Below are 23,137 nucleotides of genomic sequence, written 5' to 3' on the forward strand. Positions count from 1 at the left end.
AATATACATACTATATATATTTCTGTTTACTATCTTGTTTTCAAATAGGTGGCATATAAATTCAGTTAAAAGTCAACTATTTCTAACTTTGACCAATTATTTCTAACATAGTGGGGTATTGGAAATGACATATTGGGGTTCCTTTAGAGTTTGAAGAATTTTAAGGAAGAAAGTGAAGCCCCTTATAAAACTACAGGGGAGAAGTTTCTAGGATTCACCTGTAATTGCTCTAACAAAGTAAAATGCTCTCCTGAGTGAAAAAAAGGCAAAAGGTGCTTGGCCTACATCATAGCCCGAAAGAGACAGGCACTTAACGATGGCTAACTATTTCAAAATTACTATTTTGTCTTTTTTGTGTAGCTCTCACTATAATGTAAGTATACTATCTTGAAATTTCACGCACATGTATTACACATCCGTATGAATGCGTATGGTTTTTTTAGATTTTGTTGAAACTTCAAAATATGATTTTCAAAATTTTCAAAATAAAGAGCTCCATAGAGCGCGTCTCCATTTACCATTTTCGTTGATGCTTTCTTTCTGGTAAATATACCTGTACAGTGGTAGCGCAGTGAGCATAATGGAATCCAGACATTACAGGGACAGCTTATCCATTTTCAGTACTATATATTACTAACACTGCTTGAGCAACTAGCCATTTCTGTAGCTACATAGGGAATCAACCCAGACAGTCTAGCAGAAGGACACCTTACCCAGACCCTTCACATTTTTGCTTTCTGAAACAAAGTGTAGGCATATCAGTTGTGAGATCTAGTCGTGAGATTGAGCTATTTGTGCAAACCATGAAAACAAATTTGGGTTGGACACCCCAATCAATTCCTGTGGTCCAACATGTATATCAGTTGGGCAGTGGACAGTACACACTGAATAACGTGACAGTGCGACGATCGTATTCCTTTTCTTGAAAAAGGCCAACTGACAACGATCTCAGTAGCAGCATTTCCCCTGCCCAACGAACAAAGTGGGGCAGGCTGGTCAGGTCATGCGCCTCCCGGTGTAACTTTGATGAAAGCCTCCTCGGTCAGCTGAGAAACCGCGCGCGCGACGCATCCCCTCTGTCGGCACCTCGTCGCGTTCCCGGCTCTCCCGCCTATTTAGTGGCGAGCTGGCGACGAGCGCTGGGCCTAGTCGCACTTGCAACTGCAAGCCGCGACCGCCGGCCCGCCGCACGCACGTAGCACCACCGCACTGCGTCAGTAGTCACTAGTCAGTACACGCGCGACGCCACCCTGAGACGCCATGTTGATGGCGCCTCACCGGGCAAGGTCGTGGACGTCGGCGACGGTGCTGCTGCTGCTCGCGGCCGCGGCGGTCGTGGTAGGCGCGGCGGCGGCGGCGGGGAAGAAGAAGCCGGTGGTGCCGGCGGTGATCGTGTTCGGCGACTCGACGGTGGACACGGGGAACAACAACGTGATCGGCACGGTGCTGAAGAGCAACTTCCCGCCGTACGGGCGCGACCTGCAGGGCGGCGCCACGGGCCGGTTCTGCAACGGGCGGCTGCCGCCCGACTTCGTCTCCGAGGCGCTCGGCCTGCCGCCGCTCGTGCCGGCGTACCTCGACCCGGCTTACGGCATCGAGGACTTCGCCACCGGCGTCGTCTTCGCCTCCGCCGGCTCCGGCCTCGACAACGCCACCGCCAGCGTCCTGGTACGAACCGCGAACCCGCACGCACCAACCTGCACGCCGCAGCTGCCGCGTCCGTAGTGAGTACAAATACAACTGCAGCACGTACGAGTAACTTGGGACCAAGCTAGCTAGCCAGTAAAACTCACACGCACGCAATAGTACGCTAGATCGGCCGGCGACGCAAATGCTACTCCTGTTGTTCCTAGTATCCGAAGGCCTCTTGTTCCGTATGGTTACTGACTAATTTGGTCATCAAGGGTGCGTACAACAGTGAGACACAGCACGCAGGCCCATGGGTACGTACCAGTCTACCTGCAGGCAGCTTTTAAGTCGACAGGCACCGGCTCGATAGCATAAAACCCCATAACATGGCAGTTGAGCCATGCGTCCTGGTGCTAATTTCTGGTCCAAACATCATCTCAGCCGTCCGTCTGAAGCAATTAACACGATTAGCGGCTGGCGAAGCAACACAATAAATAGAGCAGATGCGCGGGTGGAATCTAATTTTAGACGAGCCCACCAACTGTTGCCAATTCGCGCGCGCCATGCCGTTTATGCACGTCTGCAGAGGAAGACGCACGCAACGGATGTCCTCCCAAATTCCGGTACGGCAAAGCCGGCCGCGCATCTGTTCTTTTTCAGCATCACTTCTCCTCCTTATATGTTGACTTGCACTGTTTTCCGATAACAGAAAGCAAACCACACATTTTCTGAAGAGACGACATGCGTTTATATATATGTCACTTGCACACCGTCTTTTTTCTCAAACGATGCATGTGTTACTCCACTGGGAACCTTGATTAGACGTTGCAGATCGCCACAAGGCACATTGGTCAACGGCTCTAGCTGGGACGCTAGAGCGATCGGCCCGGCCATCAGGCTGGACGGCTAATTAATTACGCACCGCGCGCATCAACTACCCAGCAGAATATATAGGACTTTTTTGCCAAGCATCCCCTAGGTTGCGTTTTCCCCTCCAACACAAGCATTCTCATTGTTGATCTTGAAAACAAGAAAGGGCTAATTTCATGGTTGTTGAGCTATGAACCTCCTTCTTCGAGCAACCAACTGCATCTGCATGCAGAGGCGTTAATTAGCTCGCATTCAGCGCTCCGAATGGCCGACCACATGCCTTCATTCAGTCGCACGCAACCCATTCATTACCAATCGATATCGATCGACCTGCAGCTGCGGTGCATAATCGGCCTATGAGCCTATCTTCTTCAATGTAGTGTACCCTGTCCTGCTCAGGCTAGCTAGGAAGCTTCTTTTCCAGATCCAGAGTCGAGACCCTAGAGTGGTTCTGTACCATGAATATCCATGATCAGACAACATTTTCTTTGCTTTCCGTTTCCTTCAGCTGGCGTTGCCCATCAGTCCATATGCTCGAGAGCGACGCGGTTCGTTCTATTGACACATTTATTAGCGGTCAGTCCACCGTTTTCGGTCTGAATTTGGCGCCATCGATTGTGGTTCCTGTAGAATTTATGAGCCAAATAGTGGTGGTTTGGTTCGTTGCTCTCACCAACCAGCCGCACCGATCTTTCCCGGGCCAGAATCTGTGTGTCTACAGGCAGAAAGTACTGACATGCTAATCGAATCGATGCACATATCATGGAGCATTCAATCTCTGAATCTACTGCACCATACGAAAGTAACACAGTCAATATTCAGAACCCAGGGTAGCAGAATCCTCCGTTCAGAAAACAACATTCATCAGAAAGGAAAACACTGTTGCTGATCCTCTTCTCCGCGTGCACATGCAGGGAGTGATACCGATGTGGAAGGAGGTGGAGTACTTCAAGGAGTACCAGCGCCGGCTGGCGAAGCACGCCGGGCGCGCCCGGGCCAGGCACATCGTGGCCAACGCGGTGTACGTCGTCAGCGTGGGCACCAACGACTTCCTGGAGAACTACTACCTGCTGGTCACCGGGCGGTTCTTCGAGTTCACGGTGGCCGAGTACCAGGACTTCCTGGTGGCGCGCGCCGCCGAGTTTCTCACGGCCATCTACCGGCTCGGCGCGCGCCGGGTCACCTTCGCGGGGCTCTCCGCCATCGGCTGCGTGCCGCTGGAGCGCACGCTCAACCTGCTCGGCGGCGGCGCCTGCAACGAGGAGTACAACCAGGTGGCCCGGGACTACAACGTCAAGGTGAAGGCCATGATCGCCAGGCTCCGGGCGGAGCTCCGCGGGTACAGGCTCGCCTACATCAACGTCTACGACGACATGGTCGACCTCATCGACCACCCCGAGAAGCTCGGGCTGGAGAACGTGTCCGAGGGCTGCTGCGCCACCGGGAAGGTGGAGATGGGGTTCATGTGCAACGACAAGTCCCCGCTGACGTGCGACGACGCCGACAAGTACTTCTTCTGGGACTCGTTCCATCCAACCGAGAAGATCAACCGGTTCTTCGCCAAAGGGACGACGGCGGTGAGCTTGAGCTTGTTGACGTAGGGATCAGCTCCCGTATACTGAGCAAATATGAAAAGGGAATGTGGGCAGCACTGTGATCAGAGTATCATTTAACTGGCGTAGATACATAGCATGCATTTGTTTAGCGTGGGCGATTCGATGTACACTGTCTCAGATGAAGTCCGTCCACTCTTCGGGTTTCAGTGAGAAAGATTAAATTTACATACTTGCAGTACATTGTTGGGTCTTTGAATGTGAAACTAATGCCATTCAGATGTCTACTTGTCAGATATAGCATTAATTATTTGTACAGCTTGGCAACTTTCACCTCCGGTCGTGGCAAATCCTACAAAGTTGTCATGGCAACTATAGTTGGTATGGCATGGCAAGTTTGAAGCGTTCGCCGAGAAAGCGCTCCCAGCTGATGTTCGCCAGATAATGTTTTCCTAAATTAATTAGTACTCCCTTCGGGTTTTTTAGTCCGCATCATATAAGATTTGGTCAAAGTCAAACTTTATAAAGTTTGACCAACTTTCTAAAAAATATCAATATCTACAATATTAAAGTTATATGTTACAAAAATTAATTTCATGATGCATGTAACAATATTGATTTCATATTGTAAATCTTGATGATTTTTTCTATAAACTTAGTCAAAGTTAACAAAATTTGATTTTAACCAAATCTTATATGCAGACTAAAAAGAAACGGAGGGAGTATTAACAAACAACTAGTAGGAGCCAACAGGGCATACACTTGTGATCCCATATTCCAGTATGATGGTAGCACTATGCAACACCAATTTTAACAAACTGTGCCTTGGTGAACATGCCTTCGCCATCTTGAGATGTCATTTTCAAGTGAACACCTATGTATGATTTTAAGTACGATACTTACTTGTACCTTGTACATGTTGTTCTTAGTACTTATTTTGTTCATCACGAGTTTGTTGTCCATTTTACACTCATGGTTTTATTATTTTTGTCCATCCTGTAGATAAAACCGTTGCCATGAATAATTATATTACTTCAAACCATAGTACCTTTAAGGTTTTTCCATTGCAAATTGATGGTGACATGCCCCTGGAGTGTAGCTACGGCGGCAGAATAGGTCCAACAACAGTAGGGCGGCCCAAGCCAACAACTCGACGTCCACCGATGATCCGAAGCGCATCACCACCTTGGGGGACAAGATGAAGACTCCTCTTCGAATTAGGCTAGGGATGGTCTGTATATGGCATGCATTAATCGATCCCGGCTAGCTACCAAATGTAGCACACAAAAACTCATCGACTGACTCTAGACTTGTAATACTACCTTGTCTCCATATATATGGACTAGTGGGGATCCCCCGATAGGCACCTTATTCTAGCAATCATCTAAGGCTTCAACCCCGAGACGATCTTGGGGCATGAACCTGAGTAAATCTTCCTCGTGCGCACCATCCGAATCTCTGACATATACGCTATCCTCAGATGGGTATTGTCGGGAAATTACTATGACACAATTGCCAACAATACTTCTCATCTTGCATCGATCATATGTTGACAGTGCTGCAGTAACCTTGCTTACAATGTTGGTAGCCTTTTCATATCTCAGTAGTAACTAAGTGCTCGTCGGACCGAGATACCAGAGTGATTAGAAGTAATGGCATGCCTTCGTCTCTCACTTTGACCTCTAGTTGACATAAGTATGAGGTCACTTGGTTGAAGGCATTTATATTCTTAGTAAGGTTCACCTTTTTCTGCATCATCAACCCATACAACTGTTTGTTTCATATAAAATTTGTTGGGCAGGGCCTTGTCCAGGAACTAAGTTTCCAACTTAGCAGAAATTTTGGCTGATGGCGCCTTGTCCATCACATGTTACAAGACTTCACGAGAGATGCACAATTGTATGGTTCCAAGTCCCAGCTACTTTAATCTTGAGATCCTCCCAACTTTCGGCAGCCATCTTGATATATGTTTCACAACACCAGCTTTGGTTGTCTCCATGCACCCCTACTTTCCAAAAATGCCCTTGACTCTTGCCTGGCATAATGGGAAGTTGCACATACCATCAAACATTTTCACCTGGAATATGATTAATGTGGACATTTAGGCACACACCAGTCATCCTATATCATCATAGGAAAATCCAACCACTTTGTTAGATCCTTGGCTACCTCGACCTGCTCGGATTGCGAGATGACCTCCTCGCTGACGTCATTTGGATCGGCCTCAGGGGCAGTGGCAAAGCCAAAATATGGGCAACGAACAGGGCAAAGAATTGACTTTTCCCTTATCTATAAGCCATACATAGTAAATTTTCTTCATTGTTTTGCCTAAGGCTGGGGGGGGGGGAGGGGCACGGCCCCCTCAGACTTGTAGTAAGCCCCGCCACTGCTTAGGGGGTATGTTTGCTTGAATCAGCAGCCCCCCCTTTTGTTGCCTTCTTCTTCCCGCGTGGACTTGCGCTGAAGAATCCCTGCTACTCTCTTGTGAACAACCATCACAGAGCTGGTCGCATAGGTCAATCCAACCCAACAGACCTTAACTTCTATTTTAGTTCGACAAAGTGTTCTCCGTGCTCATCCCATTGTTTCAGAAAATCGTGATCGATATTTTGGGCTAGGCAATTCGTGTGCTCTTTGATCCATTGTGTTTCCTTTGATTTCCATTCATAATCTCCTGGCACCCCTTCAGCCACACGTCATCATGCATGGCCAAGTGGGCGACTTCAATCGTTTTGGCCTCCACTTCGCTCCACTCGCTCCTACAGAAGTATGTTGTTTCTTTAGAACATACATCACCATGTTGTGTTGTCATCGCTATCATCTTCGTTTATATCATCCGCACAATGATTCAGTTTGCAACCTTTCTCTTATACCACTTGTTAGAATTTACCAGCTGCATCACTGCAGAGATGTAGACTTAGAGACAAATATTTATTAACGAGGTTCATCGATCAACACATACATCCTCGGGGCATGACTACGACACTCCTCCCCATGTAGTAAATCGGCATACAGTACAATGATGCTATCTTAGGAGTGCCACGTAGTATAAATGATGAGGTGGAGGAGAGAGAACTCATAAAAAAGCTTGTCTTCTCTTATTTAAGAGAAGACAAGAGATGATCTCTTAGCACAATATATCTCACCATGATTTTTAGGAATGACTAGTCATTGAAGATAAGGCTAAGAGATGACCCATTGTAGACATATTTTTTGTCATCTCTAAATTACATGCAAGATTTAAGATAAGACTATCTTATCAACCATTGTACATGCCCTAACGAACCATGAAAACCGTCAAAGCCATCAAATGTATCTCAAACTATCGCACCACGGTGGGTTCTGCCACAGCCCACAGAAGGAAATATGCCCTAGAGGCAATAATAAAGTTGTTATTTATATTTCCTTATATCATGATAAATGTTTATTATTCATGCTAGAATTGTATTAACCGGAAACTTAGTACATGTGTGAATACATAGACAAAACAAAGTGTCCCTAGTATGCCTCTACTTGACTAGCTCGTTAATTAAAGATGGTTAAGTTTCCTGACCATGGACATGTGTTGTCATTTGATGAACGGGACCACATCATTAGAGAATGATGTGATGGACAAGACCCATCCGTTAGCTTAGCATAATGATCGTTAAGTTTTATTGCTATTGCTTTCTTCATGACTTATACATATTCCTTTGACTATGAGATTATGCAACTCCTGAATACCGGAGGAACACCTTGTGTGCTATCAAACGTCACAACGTAACTGGGTGATTATAAAGATGCTCTACAGGTGTCTCCAAAGGTGTTTGTTGGGTTGGCATATATCAAGATTAGGATTTGTCACTCCGAGTGTGGGAGAGGTATCTCTGGGCCCGATCTCGGTAATGCACATCACTATAAGCCTTGCAAGCAATGTGACTAATGAGTTAGTTATGGGATGATGCATTACGGAACGAGTAAAGAGACTTGCCAGTAACGAGATTGAACTAGGTATGAGAATACCGACGATCAAATCTCGGGCAAGTAACATACCGATGACAAAGGGAATTACGTATGTCATAAGGTTCGACTGATAAAGATCTTCGTAGAATATGTAGGAGCCAATATGGGCATCCAGGTTCCGCTATTGGTTATTGACCGGAGAGGTGTCTCGGTCATGTATACATAGTTCTCGAACCCGTAGGGTCGGCACGCTTAACGTTCGTTGATGATATAGTATTATATGAGTTATGTATGTTGGTGACCGAATGTTGTTCGGAGTCCCGGATGAGATCACGGACATGACGAGGAGCTCCGGAATGGTTCGGAGGTAAATATTCATATATTGGATGATATGGTTAGGCCAAAGGGTGAGGCCCACGGGGCTATAGGTCGGTGCAAAAGATAGTTTTGCGGAGGTCAGAGGCCAAACGCCGGAGACCCTAGCGTCTGGCCCTGGGCCAGACGCCGAGGCCCATGATGTCTGGCCCTGGGCCGGACGCCGAGGCCCATGGCATCTGGACCAGAGGCCAAGGATTGTGTCGTTTGGTCCTGGAGTCCGTGTGGGACTCTTGCCTTTCGGGCAAAACCGACTTTGAGGAGGCTTTTACTCCAAGTTTCGACCCCAGGGCTCAACATATAAATAGAGGGGCAGGGCTAGCACCCAAGACACATCAAGTATCACCAAGCCATGTGCCGGCAACCCCGTCCCCTCTAGTTTATCCTCCGTCATGGATTTCGTAGTGCTTAGGTGAAGCCCTGCAGAGATTGTTCTTCACCAACACGGTCACCACGCCGTCGTGCTGCCGGAACTCATGTACTACTTTGCCCCTCTTGCTGGATCAAGAAGGCGAGGACGTCATCGAGCTGAACGTGTGTTGAACGCAGAGGTGCCGTACTTTCGGTACTTGATCGAGACGGATCGTGAAGGTGTACGACTACATCAACCGTGTTGATAAACGCTTCCGCTTTGCGATCTCCAAGGGTATGAAGATGCTCTCCCCCTCTCGTTGCTATGCATCTCCTAGATAGATCTTGCATGAGCGTAGGAATTTTTTTGAAATTGCATGTTACGTTCCCCAACAGTGGCATCCGACCCAGGTCTATGCATAGATGTTATATGCACGAGTAGAACACAATGAGTTGTGGGCGATAATAGTCATACTGCTTACCAGCAACGTCTTACTTTGATTCGGCGGTATTGTTGGATGAATCGGCCCAGACCGACATTACATGACCGCGTTCATGAGACTGGTTGTACCGACGTGCTTCGCACACAGGTGGCTAGTGGGTGTCTGTTTCTCCAACTTTAGTTGAATCGAGTTTGACTACGCCCGGTCCTTGTTGAAGGTTAAAACAGCACACTTGACGAAAAATCGTTGTGGTTTTGATGCGTACGTAAGAACGGTTCTTGCTAAAAGCCCGTAGCAGCCACGTAAAACTTGCAACAACAAAGTAGAGGACGTCTAACTTGTTTTTGCAGGGCTTGCTGTGATGTGATATGGTCAAGACGTGATGATATATAAATTGTTGTATGAGATGATCATGTTTTGTATAAGTTATCGGCAACTGGCAGGAGCCTTATGGTTGTCGCTTTATTGTATGAAATGCAATCGCCATGTAATTTCTTTACTTTATCACTAAGCGGTAGCAATAGCCGTAGAAGCAATAGTTAGCGAGACGACAACGATGCTACGATGGAGATCAAGGTGTCAAGCCGGTGACGATGGTGATCATGACGGTACTTTGGAGATGGAGATCAAAGGCACAAGATGATGATGGCCATATCATATCACTTATTTTGATTGCATGTGATGTTTATCCTTTATGCATCTTATTTTGCTTAGTACGGCGGTAGCATTATAAGATGATCTCTTACTAAATTTCAAGGTATAAGTGTTCTCCCTGAGTATGCACCGTTGCTATAGTTCGTCGTGCCGAGACACCACGTGATGATCAGGTGTGATAAGCTCTACGTTCACATACAACGGGTGCAAGCCAGTTTTGTACACGCAGAATACTCGGGTTAAACTTGACGAGCCTAGCATATGCAGTTATGGCCTCAGAACACTAAGATCGAAAGATCGAACATGAATCATATAGTAGATATGATCAACATAGTGATGTTCACCATTGAAAACTACTCCATCTCACGTGATGATCGGACATGGTTTAGTTGATATGGATCACGTGATCATTTAGATGACTAGAGGGATGTCTATCTAAGTGGGAGTTCTTAAGTAATATGATTAATTGAACTTTAATTTATCATGAACTTAGTCCTGATAGTATTTGCATATCTATGTTGTAGATCAATAGCTCGCGTATAGCTCCCCGTTTTATTTTTGATATGTTCCTAGAGAAAACTAAGTTGAAAGATGATAGTAGCAATGATGCGGACTAGGTCCATGATCTGAGGATTATCCTCATTGCTGCACAGAAGAATTATGTCCTTGATGCACCGCTAGGTGACAAACCTATTGCAGGAGCAGATGCAGACGTTATGAACGTTTGGCAAGCTCGGTATGATGACTACTTGATAGTTTAGTGCACCATGCTTTACGGCTTAGAACCGGGACTTCAAAAACGTTTTGAATGCCATGGAGCATATGAGATGTTCCAAGAGCTGAATTGGTATTTCAGACTCATGCCCGAGTCGAGAGGTATGAGACCTCTGACAAGTACTTTGCCTACAAGATGGAGGAGAATAGCTCAACCAGTGAGCATGTGCTTAGAATGTCTGAGTACTACAATCGCTTGAATCAAGTGGGAGTTAATCTTCCAGATAAGATAGTGATGACAGAGTTCTCTAGTCACTATCACCAAGTTACTGAAACTTCGTGATGAACTATAATATGCAAGGGATGACGAAAACGATTCTCGAGCTCTTCGCGATGCTTGAAATCGGCGAAGGTAGAAATCAAGAAAAAGCATCAAGTGTTGATGGTTGACAAGACCACTAGTTTCAATAAAAAGGGCAAGGAAAGAAAGGGAACTTCAAGAAGAATGGCAAGCAAGTTGCCACTCCCGTGAAGAAGCCCAAAGCTAGACCCAAGCCTGAAACTGAGTGCTTCTACTGCAAAGGAATGGTCACTGGAAGTGGAACTGCCCTAGATACTTGGCGGATAAGAAGGATGGGCAAAGTGAACAAAGGTATATTTGATATACATGTTATTGATGTGTACTTTACTAGTGTTTATAGCAACCCCTCGGTATTTGATACTAGTTCAGTTACTAAAGAGTAGTAACTTGAAACGGGAGTTGCAAGATGAACAGAAACTAGTTGAGGGCGAAGTGACGATGTGTGTTGGAAGTGATTCGAAGGTTGATAAGATCATCATCGCACACTCCCTTTACCTTCGGGATTAGTGTTGAACCTAAAATAAATGTTATTTGGTGTTTGCGTTGAGCATGAATATGATTGGATCATGTTTATTGCAATACGTTATTCATTTAAGTCAAAGAATAATTGTTGTTCTATTTACATGAATAAAACCTTCTATGGTCATACACCCAATGAAATGGTTTATTGAATCTCGATCGTAGTGATACACATATTCATAATATTGAAGCCAAAAGATGCAAAGTTAATAATGATAGTGCAACTTATTTGTGGCACTGCCGTTTAGGTCATATTGGTGTAAAGCGCATGAAGAAACTCCATGCTGATGGACTTTTGGAATCACTTGATTATGGATCACTTGATGCTTGCGAACCATGCCTCATGGGCAAGATGACTAAAAATCCATTCTCCGGAACAATGGAGCGAGTAGCTGACTTATTGGAAATAATGCATACTGATGTATGCGGTCCGATGAGTGTTGAGGCCCGCGGCAGGGTATCGTTATTTTCTGACCTTCACAAATGATTTGAGAAGATATGAGTATATCCACTTGATGAAACATAAGTCTGAAACATTTGAAAAGTTCAAAGAATTTCAGAGTGAAGTGGAAAATCATCGTAACAAGATAATAAAGTTTCTACGATCTGATCGTGGAGGTGAATATTTGAGTTATGAGTTTGGTCTTCGTTTGAAACAATGTGGAATAGTTTCGCAACTCACGCCACCTGGAACACCACAGTGTAATGGTGTGTCCGAACATCATAACCGTGCTTTATTAGATATGGTGCAATCTATGATGTCTCTTACTGATTTACCACTATTGTTTTGGGGTTATGCATTGGAAACAGCTCCATTCACGTTAAATAGGGCACCATCTAAATCCGTTGAGACGACACCGTATGAACTGTGGTTTAGCAAGAAACCTAAGCTGTCGTTTCTTAAAGTTTGGGGCTGCGATGCTTATGTGAAAAAGCTTCAACCTGATAAGCTCGAACCCAAATCGGAGAAATGTGTCTTCATAGGATACCCAAAGGAAACTGTTGGGTACACCTTCTTTCACAGATCCGAAGGCAAGATATTCATTGCTAAGAATGGATCCTTTCTAGAGAAGGAGTTTTCTCTCGAAAGAAGTGAGTGGGAGGAAAGTAGAACTTGATTAGGTAATTGTACCTTCTCCTGAATTGGAAAGTAGTTCATCACAGAAATCAGTTCAAGTGATGCCTACACCAATTAGTGAGGAAGCTAATGATGATGATCATGAAACTTCAGATCAAGTTACTACTGAACCTCGTAGGTCAACCAGAGTAAGGTCCGCACCAGAGTGGTATGGTAATCCTGTTCTGGAGGTCATGTTACTTGACCATGACGAACCTACGAACTATGAGGAAGCGATGATGAGCCCAGATTCCGCGAAATGGCTTGAGGCCATGAAATCTGAGATGGGATCCATGTATGAGAACAAAGTGTGGACTTTGGTTGACTTGCCCGATGATCGGCAAGCCATAGAGAATAAATGGATCTTCAAGAGGAAGACAAATGCTGATAGTAGTGTTACTATCTACAAATCTAGACTTGTCGAAAAAAGGTTTTTGACAAGTTCAAGGTGTTGACTACAATGAGATTTTCTCACTCGTAGCGATGCTTAAGTCTGTCCGGATCATGTTAGCAATTGCCACATTTTATGAAATCTGGTAAATGGATGTCAAAACTGCATTCCTTAATGGGTTTCTTAAAGAAGAGTTGTATATGATGCAACCAGAAGGTTTTGTCAATCCTAAAGGTACTAGCAAAGTGTGCAAGCTCCAGTGATCCATCTATGGACTGGTGCAAGTATCTCGGAGTTGGAATATACGCTTTGATAAGGTGATCAAAGCATATGGTTTTATACAGACTTTTGGTGAAGCCTGTATTTACAAGAAAGTGAGTGGGAGCACTACAACCTTTTTGATAAGTATATGTGAATGACATATTGTTGATCAGAAATGATGTAGAATTTTCTGGAAAGCATAAAGGAGTGTTTGAAAGAAGTTTTTTCAAAGAAAGACCTCGGTGAAGCTGCTTACATATTGAGCATCAAGATCTATAGACATAGATCAAGACGCTTGATAAGTTTTTTCAATGAGTACATACCTTGACAAGATTTTGAAGTAGTTCAAAATGGAACAGTCAAAGGAGTTCTTGCCTGTGTTGCAAGGTGTAAAGTTGATTAAAGACTCAAAACCCGACCACGACAGAAAATAGAAAGAGAATGAAAAGTCATTCCCTATGCCGCTGTCATAGGTTCTATAAAGTATGCTATGTTGTGTACCAGACCTATTGTGTACCTCACCATGAGTTTAGCAAGAGGGTACAATAGTGATCCAGGAGTGGATCACTGGACAGGGGTCAAAATTATCCTTAGTGGAATAAGGATATATTTCTCGGTTATGGAGGTGACAAAAAGTTCGTCGTAAAGGGTTACATCGATGCAAGCTTTGACACTAATCCGGATGACTCTAAGTCTTAATCTGGATACATATTGAAAGTGGGAGCAATTAGCTAGAGTAGCTCCGTGCACAGCATTGTAGACATAGAAATTTGCAAAATACATACAGATCTGAATATGGCAGACCTGTTGACTAAACCTCTCTCACAAGCAAAACATGATCACACCTTAGTACTCTTTGGGTGTAAATCACATAGCGATGTGAACTAGATTATTGACTCTAGTAAACCCTTTGGGTGTTAGTCACATGGCAATGTGGACTAATCACATAAAGATGTGAACTATTGGTGTTAAATCACATGACGATGTGGACTAGATTATTGACTCTAGTGCAAGTGGGAGAATGAATGAAATATGCCCTAGAGGCAATAATAAAGTTGTTATTTATATTTCCTTATACCATGATAAATGTTTATTATTCATGCTAGAATTGTATTAACCGAAAACTTAGTACATGTGTGAATACATAGACAAAACAGAGTGTCACTAGTATGCCTCTACTTGACTAGCTCGTTAATTAAAGATGGTTAAGTTTCCTGACTATGGACATGTGTTGTCATTCGATGAACGGGATCACATCATTAGAGAATGATGTGATGGACAAGACCCATCCATTAGCTGAGCATAATGATCGTTAAGTTTTATTGCTATTGCTTTCTTCATGACTTATACATATTCCTCTGACTATGAGATTATGCAACTCTCGAATACCGGAGGAACACCTTGTGTGCTATCAAACGTCACAACGTAACTGGGTGATTATAAAGATGCTCTACAGGTGTCTCCGAAGGTGTTTGTTGGGTTGGCATATATCAAGATTAGGATTTGTCACTCCGAGTGTCGGAGAGGTATCTCTGGGCCCTCTCGGTAATGCACATCACTATAAGCCTTGCAAGCAATGTGACTAATGAGTTAGTTACGGGATGATGCATTACAGAACGAGTAAAGAGACTTGCCAGTAACGAGATTGAACTAGGTATGAGAATACCGAGGATCAAATCTCGGGCAAGTAACATACCGATGACAAAGGGAATTACGTATGTTGTCATAAGGTTCGACCGATAAAGATCTTTGTAGAATATGTAGGAGCCAATATGGGCATCCAGGTTCCGCTATTGGTTATTGACCAGAGAGGTATCTCGGTCATGTCTACATAGTTCTCGAACCCGTAGGGTCCGCATGCTTAACGTTTGTTGACGATATAGTATTATATGAGTTATGTATGTTGGTGACCGAATGTTGTTCGGAGTCCCGGATGAGATCATGGACATGACGAGGAGCTCCGGAATGGTCCGGAGGTAAACATTCATATATTGGATGATATGGTTAGGCCAAGGGGTCAGGCCCACGGGGCTATAGGTCGGTGCAAAAGATAGTTTTGCGGAGGTCAGAGGCCAAACGCCGGAGGGCCAGACGCCGAGGCCCATGGCGTCTGGGCCAGACGCCAAGGATTGTGGCGTTTGGTCCTGGAGTCTGTGTGGGACTCTTGCCTTTCGGGCAAAACCGACTTTGAGGAGGCTTTTACTCCAAGTTTCAACCCCAGGGCTCAACATATAAATAGAGGGGCAGGGCTAGCACCCAAGACACATCAAGTATCACCAAGCCGTGTGCCGGCAACCCCGTCCCCTCTAGTTTATCCTCCATCATAGTTTTCGTAGTGCTTAGGCGAAGCCCTGTGGAGATTGTTCTTCACCAACACCGTCACCACGCCGTCGTGCTGCCAGAACTCATCTACTACTTCGCCCCTCTTGCTGGATCAAGAAGGCGAGGACGTCATCGAGCTGAACGTGTGCTGAACGCGGAGGTGTCGTACTTTCGGTACTTGATCAGGACGGATCGTGAAGGTGTACGACTACATCAACTGCGTTGATAAACGCTTCCGCTTTGCGATCTTCAAGGGTATGAAGATGTTCTCCCCCTCTCGTTGCTATGCATCTCCTAGATAGATCTTGCATGAGCGTAGGAATTTTTTTGCAATTGCATGTTACATTCCCCAACACCCACAGGCATCGAGATCCTCCCCTCGTGATCTTGTGTATAGCCTAGTTACGAGCTTCATCTAGTTTATTTTCGGAAATACTAACGCCCACGTAGGATTGGGCTGGTGTGTGGGCATTCATCTGGTCGCCCACACGTCCGTTCTCACACGCGGAGGTGCTGGTGTGTCAGCGTTTACAAGTTCGCCCACACGCCAGTTTTCAACGCACGCAAAGGGGCTGGTGTGTGGGCGTTTATCAGTTCGCCCACACGCCCGTCTCCTCTCCCACAACCAAAGCTATCAGTTGCCATGTGTTTTGCAGGGTACGTGGCAACTGCCCTAGTATGCTTATAAGCAGATGGCAACTCTCTCTTTACCCAAACATGTTATTTTTGCCATGTCTTTTTTGTAGTGCTACATGGCAACTGCCTAGTGTTTAGTAGATGGCAACTTCTAAAGATACCACCGCGCCCACACGCCCGTCTCCTCTCCAACACCCAAAGCTGTCAGTTGCCATGTGATTTGCAGGGTACATGGCAACTGCCCCTAGTGTGCTTGTAAGCAGATATCAACTCTCTCTTTACCCGAACATGCTATTTTGCCATGTCTTTTTGTAGTGCTACATGGCAACTGCCTAGTGTTAGTAGGTGGCAACTCCTAAAGTTTTCAAATCATGGCAACTGTAGGAGACCATACCACACATGGCAACAGCTGCAGTTGTCCAAACATGGCATCTGGCACTTGACCTGAGATGGTGTTGGGGAACGTAGTATTTCAAAAAAAAATCCTACGAAAACGCAAGATCTATCTAGAAGAAGCATAGCAACGAGCGGGGAGAGTGTGTCCACGTACCCTCATAGACCGAAAGCGGAGCGTTAAGTAACACGGATGATGTAGTCGAACGTCTTCGCGATCCAAACGATCAAGTACCGAACGCACGGTGTCGTGGAATTGTCACGGCAGATGTCCTCGAACTAGGACTTAGTCGTGGAGCCATCGCGACTAGGAAGCTTGAAAGGGTTAAGTGGGACAAGGAACACGAGGGTTTATACTGGTTCAGCCCCTTACGGTGAAGGTAAAAGCCTACGTCCAGTTTGAGGTGGTATTGATTAGGGTTTCGATGACCAGGGAGCGAGACCGCTATGCCTGGTTCTCGATGAGATCTTGCTTGTCCCTAAACCGCTGCCGGGTCGTCCCCTTATATAGGGAGGCCGACGCCCAGCAGCTCTCAGAGTCCCGGCCGGCTCATAAGAGTGTCCGGCTCGGACTCTCAACTATTCTTGCCTTACACTACAAGTTCTACCATGATAATAATTGCAACTACGGGCCTTAAGCCGTATCCGGGTCTTAAGCCCATCTCTGGCCCACCGTCTTTAAGCTTGACGCCGGGCTTCTGGCAATGACCATATGAGTGACCCGGCCCCTTCTGGCGGGTGACTCTAAGGTCTATATCCTCAACATTAGGCCCCAGATTGATTTGAGCCGGCTCATGTCAATCTTCAATCTTTTCGACAGAAAATCTCCGGCTTACAATTATGTGAAGGCCATAACCCGGCGTGACGTCATCCTCTGGACTCCGGGTAATCCGCCGTGACATCATCTTCCATTAAGTCCGTTTTTTACTCCGCCAGATCCGCAACGGATCTTATCTTTACTGTCATCCCGAAAATCGAGGCGTTTCGTGGGGAGATAACCACGCCGTGGTCTCCTTGATTCTCGCGCCCACTTATGAGCTCGCCCTTATAAATAGGCCGGCCCGACGGGCCTTCAGCCACTTCTCTCTCCTTCGTCTTCTTCCTCGCGCTACTGCTCCCCTGCCCGAGCTCTGCTGCTGCCGCCGCCGCGGGTCTTCGCATCGTCACCAACTCAGGCCGCTGCATCACCCTGATCTGACCAGAGAAACGCGACGACCTCCGCGTCTCTTCAGCACCGGTGAGTCTTCGCCATTCCATAGGATAGATCCGCACTAGGGCTCCGTAGTTCTTCCTCTGTTCTTCATAGTTCATCGCGGCCCTCAGTAGATTTGATTTTTACTGCCTCTTTTTGATCTTAGTATAGGATAGAACTAGTGCGGCGGCTGTTTAGCACTCATTTCAAATGCAAGTAGGCCTCTTTTTACTGCATAAAGGCCTCATTCGAGCTCAAGAACTTCCCTCGCGTCTGTTTTTAGGTCTAGAAATTTTCTTTTTCTGTCGACCACTTGATCCAAATTATTTACCGCCATGTGTGAAACTTGTTTTCACCACACTTAGTAAAAAAACTGCACTCGTTGAGTCATGGCGGGTTACATTTCCGGTTTAAAGAAAACACGCGCCGTAGAATCTTCCGGCTTAAAGGAGACCATGCACCATAGAATTTCCGGCTCATCCGTGATAAGGCCGTAGACAATTTTGAATTACTCTTGACATCTTTTCTGCGGCTTAGATAACTCAATGTACTCAGATATATATCATTAGGCCCCTCCGTAAGCCGCCACTTAACACTGAACTATAACTTTCCTCCGGCTTATACTTAAACCGGACGTTCCTTTTATCATAGGCTGCCGACTTTCACCATGCCTCCCAAAGCTCCTAAGGCCTCCATTACTTGCAATTGGATGAGGTCCAACGTCACCAATGAGACCCTAGCGGATTTTGTCAAGTCAGGCCACTTGCCCAAGAAGGACGTCATGTCCTACCGTGCCCCTGACCCATCAGAGGAGAGACCACAGCCAAAGGACGGAGAGGTGGTCATTTTTGCGGATCACATGAGCCGGGGCTTCGCACCGCCCGGCTCAAAGTTTTTCAGAGACGTTCTGAATTTCTTCGATCTGCGGCCTCAGGACATAGGACCCAACTCAGTGTCCAATATCTGCAACTTCCAAGTGTTCTGCGAGGTTTACCTTGGAGAAGAACCCAGTCTGCTGCTCTTCAGAGAGCTTTTCTATTTAAACCGCCAGAACGAGTGCGCCAACGGGCCAAGTTTGGAGCTAGGCGGCATCTCCATCCAGCGGCGCAGGGACTGCCTTTTCCCTTACGCAGAGCCGCCGAGCCACCCCAAAGACTGGAATCTGACGTGGTTTTACTGCCAAGACACGTCGCCGGCTGATGAGAGTCCGTTGCCCGGCTTTCGCCCCTCGCGTCTGGAGCCGACTCACCCACTGTCAGACAAGCTGACTCAAGCAGAGCGCCAACCTCTGCTCCCCACCATCAACAAGATCAAGGCTCTCCTGGGCAATGGTCTGAACGGAATCGATCTGGTCCGGGTCTGGATCTCGTGGCGGGTGATCCCATTGAGCCGCCGCCCCGGCTTAATGTGTGAGTACACGGGCCGAAAGGATGACCCCCAGAGACACAGCCGCAACGATCTTCCTGAAGATGTTGCAGAGGAGATGACCAAGGCTCTCTTGAACGAGAGCCTGGCAGACTGCGGAAGGACCGGCCTAGCCCCCTTCTGCAAGACCAACCCAGCCCCAGCGGTAAGCCGCTGATCTGAACATCTTATCTGCATATAGCTTTCATCTGAATCGTTTTAAGAAATCATCATTGTATTTTCCAGGCCGATGATAAGTTCTGGCGGGTCAAATATGACCATGAGGCGGCCAAGAAGGCCAGAAAGGCGAAGAAAGCCGCCAAGAAAGCCGCCCCTCGCAAAAAAGGAAATAGGCCTACTGCTTCAGAGCTGATGCAACTAAGCGACAGCTCCGAGTCAGAGGTAACCCCTGAGCCTGTAAGTCCTTGTTGTACTTTGTTGTTTACTTCTGTCCGCCTTATCAATACTTGTTTATCAATAGGACGACACCGGAGCAAGTAACCCGGTGGTTGAAGAGGTAACGACATTTTCCTCCGACTCGGAGCCCTTGCCAAGGCTGAAAATCCGAAGGGTAACCCGGAAAGTAAGCTTTTCACATCCTTTAGCTTATCAAGACCCTCAATTTATTTTGAAGCAACAGGTGCATGAGAGCCGGCGGCACACCCGGACCGACAAAAGCACCGACCTCTCCTCCGGGTTACCTGACGCATCGAGGAAACGCCGGACCGAGGTGATCTTAAAATTGTACCCTGTTCATCCTTTGGCAGGTGTTATACGTCAACCGCTCAACTCTTCTGACTCAAATTACCAGGAAACTTCCCCCTCTTCTGGCGACTCTATGCAGTCAAGCCTGCCGGCTTTCAAGACCGTGCCCGGGTAATGATAACCATCTCATACTGTACTTTTGTCTTTACTTACACCATTGTGCTTAACCTTTCTGTCCTTCCAGTGCCCAGGCCAAGCTCACCAAGAGGGCGAAGAAATCCAAGCCGGTCGATGAGCCGGACTTGCCTGAGCCGGAGGCAGCCGCTCAAGAACCGCCGGCTGCCTCTGCTCCTGAGGCTGCTGCCCCAACCAACAAGCCCGCAACAGAAGCTTCTGTTAACCCGGAGGCCTCCAGCTCGGCTCAACCAGTAGATGACCCGGACGTGGTAATTACCCGGACGGAGTTTGTTGAGCCGGGGAGACCTACCGCGCTGGCCAAGTGCTCCGCCAAAGGGGAGCTGCTAGAGTCCCGCCGGGTTAACCTGGACCTCACTGACTACTCCAATTTGAACATTGGAGAGATCGTCTCCAGCTTCGTCAGCCAAGTGCACAAGAGCCGGGACGCAGAGATTGCCATGGTGACCCAGATCCAGCAAAAATCTGAGGTATTATTCTTCTGTCCTCTTACTTACTGCATAGTTACCTTTACCATGCTAGCCCCCAAGTCGACGACTTATGATTGAATATGTTGTAGACTTAGGTTCCGGCTTACCCAATTGAACCGGCAATTTGTAGATAGAAACGTTCAATATGCATTAGCCCCCAAGTGCCAAGTGTCTTTGCTTGGAAAACGCTTGGGACTTTACATTTGTATAGTAACTGTTCACGCCATAACCCGGAAATTTATGCAGGCTGCTGGCAAGAAGCTGGAAGCTGACCTCGCTGATCTCAAGAACCGGCTGAAGATGCAAGAGATGGAGACCCGGAAGGCAAATGCCAAATTTGTGTCCAGCATCGCCGCGCAAGAGAAGCTGAAGACGGAGTTTGACGCTGAACGGAAAGCCTGGGCCGAAGAGAAGGCCGCGCTGGTGAACCGGGCCGAACAGGCGGAGAAGGCCCTGTCAGAGAAGACGGCCGAACTCTCCGGCTTAAAGCGCCAAGTGTCCCAGATGGTGGCCGCAATCTTCGGTAAGTCATCTCACCGGCTTTCATCAAGTTGTAGAATCTTTATATCTCATAGTTCATCCTTGTCGGCGACTTATCTGATTCTGTTAAACAGGTCCCAGAAGCGCCAACCTCAACCAGAGTGTGGTAACCAAGCTAAAGGCCGTGTATACCCTGGTGGAGCAACTCTACACCGGGTCACAGCGTGCCTTAGCTGTGGTGGCCCTATCTAACGAGGTGCCGACTCATCTGGCGGAAGTGCTTCGCCGGCTCGCCGTTCTGCCTCAACGTATCCAAGAGCTGCGACGGGCCTCTGCAAGAGCCGGAGCGATCGCCGCGCTGAGCCGGGCCAAGGCTTTCCTCCCCGAGTTAGACCCGGCGGACATCGCCCTCGGCTATCCAAGTCTGAAGGAAGACGGCACGGCCTTCGACCAAAGAGACTTTGCCGCCTGCGTGAAGGTCGTGCGCCCGGTGGCCACCCTTATCGGGAACGACACAGATCTGACTAAGTACCAGCCGGGTTACAATGCGGAGAATCAGAGGATCCCGACCCCTCGCTATGAAGCCCTGAGTTTAATTCCGCCGGCTCGTCAGCACACCTTCGCCCCGGAGATTGACCCGGCCGGGTTAATTGACGAGGAAGCCCAATTCGAAGCGCTGAGCGGCATCGACTGGAAGTCGTCGACTTTCCAGACCTTGGGAACAGCCGGAGGAGAAGAAAGAGACGAGCCGGAGACTTCAACCCAGCAAGCGTCTTAACTTCTGCAGACGGCTTATAAAACAATGCTCCACCCTTTTGGACTCGATGAGTCTTGTAATAGAGTAGGACCAACACTTTATCTTTGCCGTGCCATCGCGCATGCCCTGAATGCTTGAAGTTTTATTGAAGTTGTCTCCCTTATATTTCTCCGGGTCATTCATTCGCCTTAGTCTCAAATAATTGTCTTTAACTATCCTGCATAGAAAGACGAATCGCAAGTCTCCAGGCGGCTTACCGCCCTGAGAATCATATGTTTAGATATATAACCCGGAATATGAATCGAAAAAGACTGGTCCTCAATTATATCCTTAATACAGCCGTAATAACACACTTAGCGGCCTGCAAGCATACTTCCGGTTTAAATAACCCGGGTAAGAAGGTTGGTACCTTAATTCCGATTTACTTGTCTTAATGACACCCATTGTGTTCAACTAATACTGTAAATCCAAGTTAAACCGGCAAAATGAGACCCGGCCGTACACACTTTGAAATGATCAGAAGAAAACTTACTATGAAGCAGAAGAACTTAGGGGCTTCCGGTTCGAATACGACCAGAGACCCGGCCCAAAGGGGTTATGCTAAGATTCGAATGCGATCATATAGCCCCCAGTGGGTGTGGCGATGCCAATCAAGAGGGTATCGACAGCTATGTTCTCTTTGGTTCGAATACGACCTATGTTTGAACAGGAAGCCCCCAAATGACTTTAAGAATTGTTTAACGACGCTGATTCGAATACGATCCACGTCGGTTCCCAAAGGGGTTAAACTAAGATTCAAATATGATCAAAGAAAACTCCCCAATGAGCTCGGCACTTTGCCAATCAAATGGGTATCGACAGCTATGTTCTCTTTGGTTCGAATACGACCTATGTTTGAACAGGAAGCCCCCAAGTGATCTTATTACTTACGGCTAGATTCGAAGATGATCATAAGCCGGATCCTCCTTCAAGCTATCATGTAATCTTGCAATGAAAACAACACGTGCACATTTGGAGGAGGAAAAAGGACAGAGGTCCTGCTTTATTGCTTATTATAATATATACATGGCTTAGAGAAATATGTACATCATGAGAGCCGGTGACTCAAGTGTAGTAAGGCCGAAGCTGAGCTATGTTCCACGGCCGACGGGTCTCTTCCTCCGACTTACGTGAATCTTTGTGCTCCCGAATATCAATGAGGTAATATGACCCGTTGTGCAAATTCTTGCTGACCACAAAGGGCCCTTCCCAAGGCGGGGATAGCTTGTGCGCATCAGTTTGATCCTGGGTGAGCCGGAGCACCAGATCGCCTTCCTGGAAGACCCGGGATTTAACCCGTCGACTATGATAACGGCGCAGGTCTTGTTGATAAATCGCTGAACGAGCTGCGGCCACATCACGCT

General features: G+C 46.9%; 1 protein-coding gene across 1 annotated transcript; it reads left to right on the plus strand.

Moving 5' to 3' along the window:
* The first annotated feature begins 1,081 nt into the window (after positions 1-1,081).
* Positions 1,082-4,331, plus strand: LOC123168882 (GDSL esterase/lipase At4g26790). The gene is made up of 2 exons (XM_044586744.1): positions 1,082-1,668; positions 3,414-4,331. Exons 1-2 carry the CDS (start codon positions 1,261-1,263, stop codon positions 4,098-4,100), a joined length of 1,095 nt encoding a protein of 364 aa, XP_044442679.1. The 5' UTR covers positions 1,082-1,260; the 3' UTR covers positions 4,101-4,331.
* The last annotated feature ends 18,806 nt before the right edge of the window (positions 4,332-23,137 follow it).

This window comes from Triticum aestivum, chromosome 7D (genome assembly GCF_018294505.1).
Source record: "Triticum aestivum cultivar Chinese Spring chromosome 7D, IWGSC CS RefSeq v2.1, whole genome shotgun sequence".
NCBI lineage: Eukaryota > Viridiplantae > Streptophyta > Magnoliopsida > Poales > Poaceae > Triticum > Triticum aestivum.

Excerpts from the sequence above, each read along its gene's own strand:
- LOC123168882 (XM_044586744.1), top strand. The coding sequence starts at position 1,261 with ATGTTGATGGCGCCTCACCGGGCAAGGTCGTGGACGTCGGCGACGGTG. Across the intron at positions 1,669-3,413 it reads ACGCCACCGCCAGCGTCCTG|GGAGTGATACCGATGTGGAA; the intron begins GTACGAACCGCG and ends GTGCACATGCAG.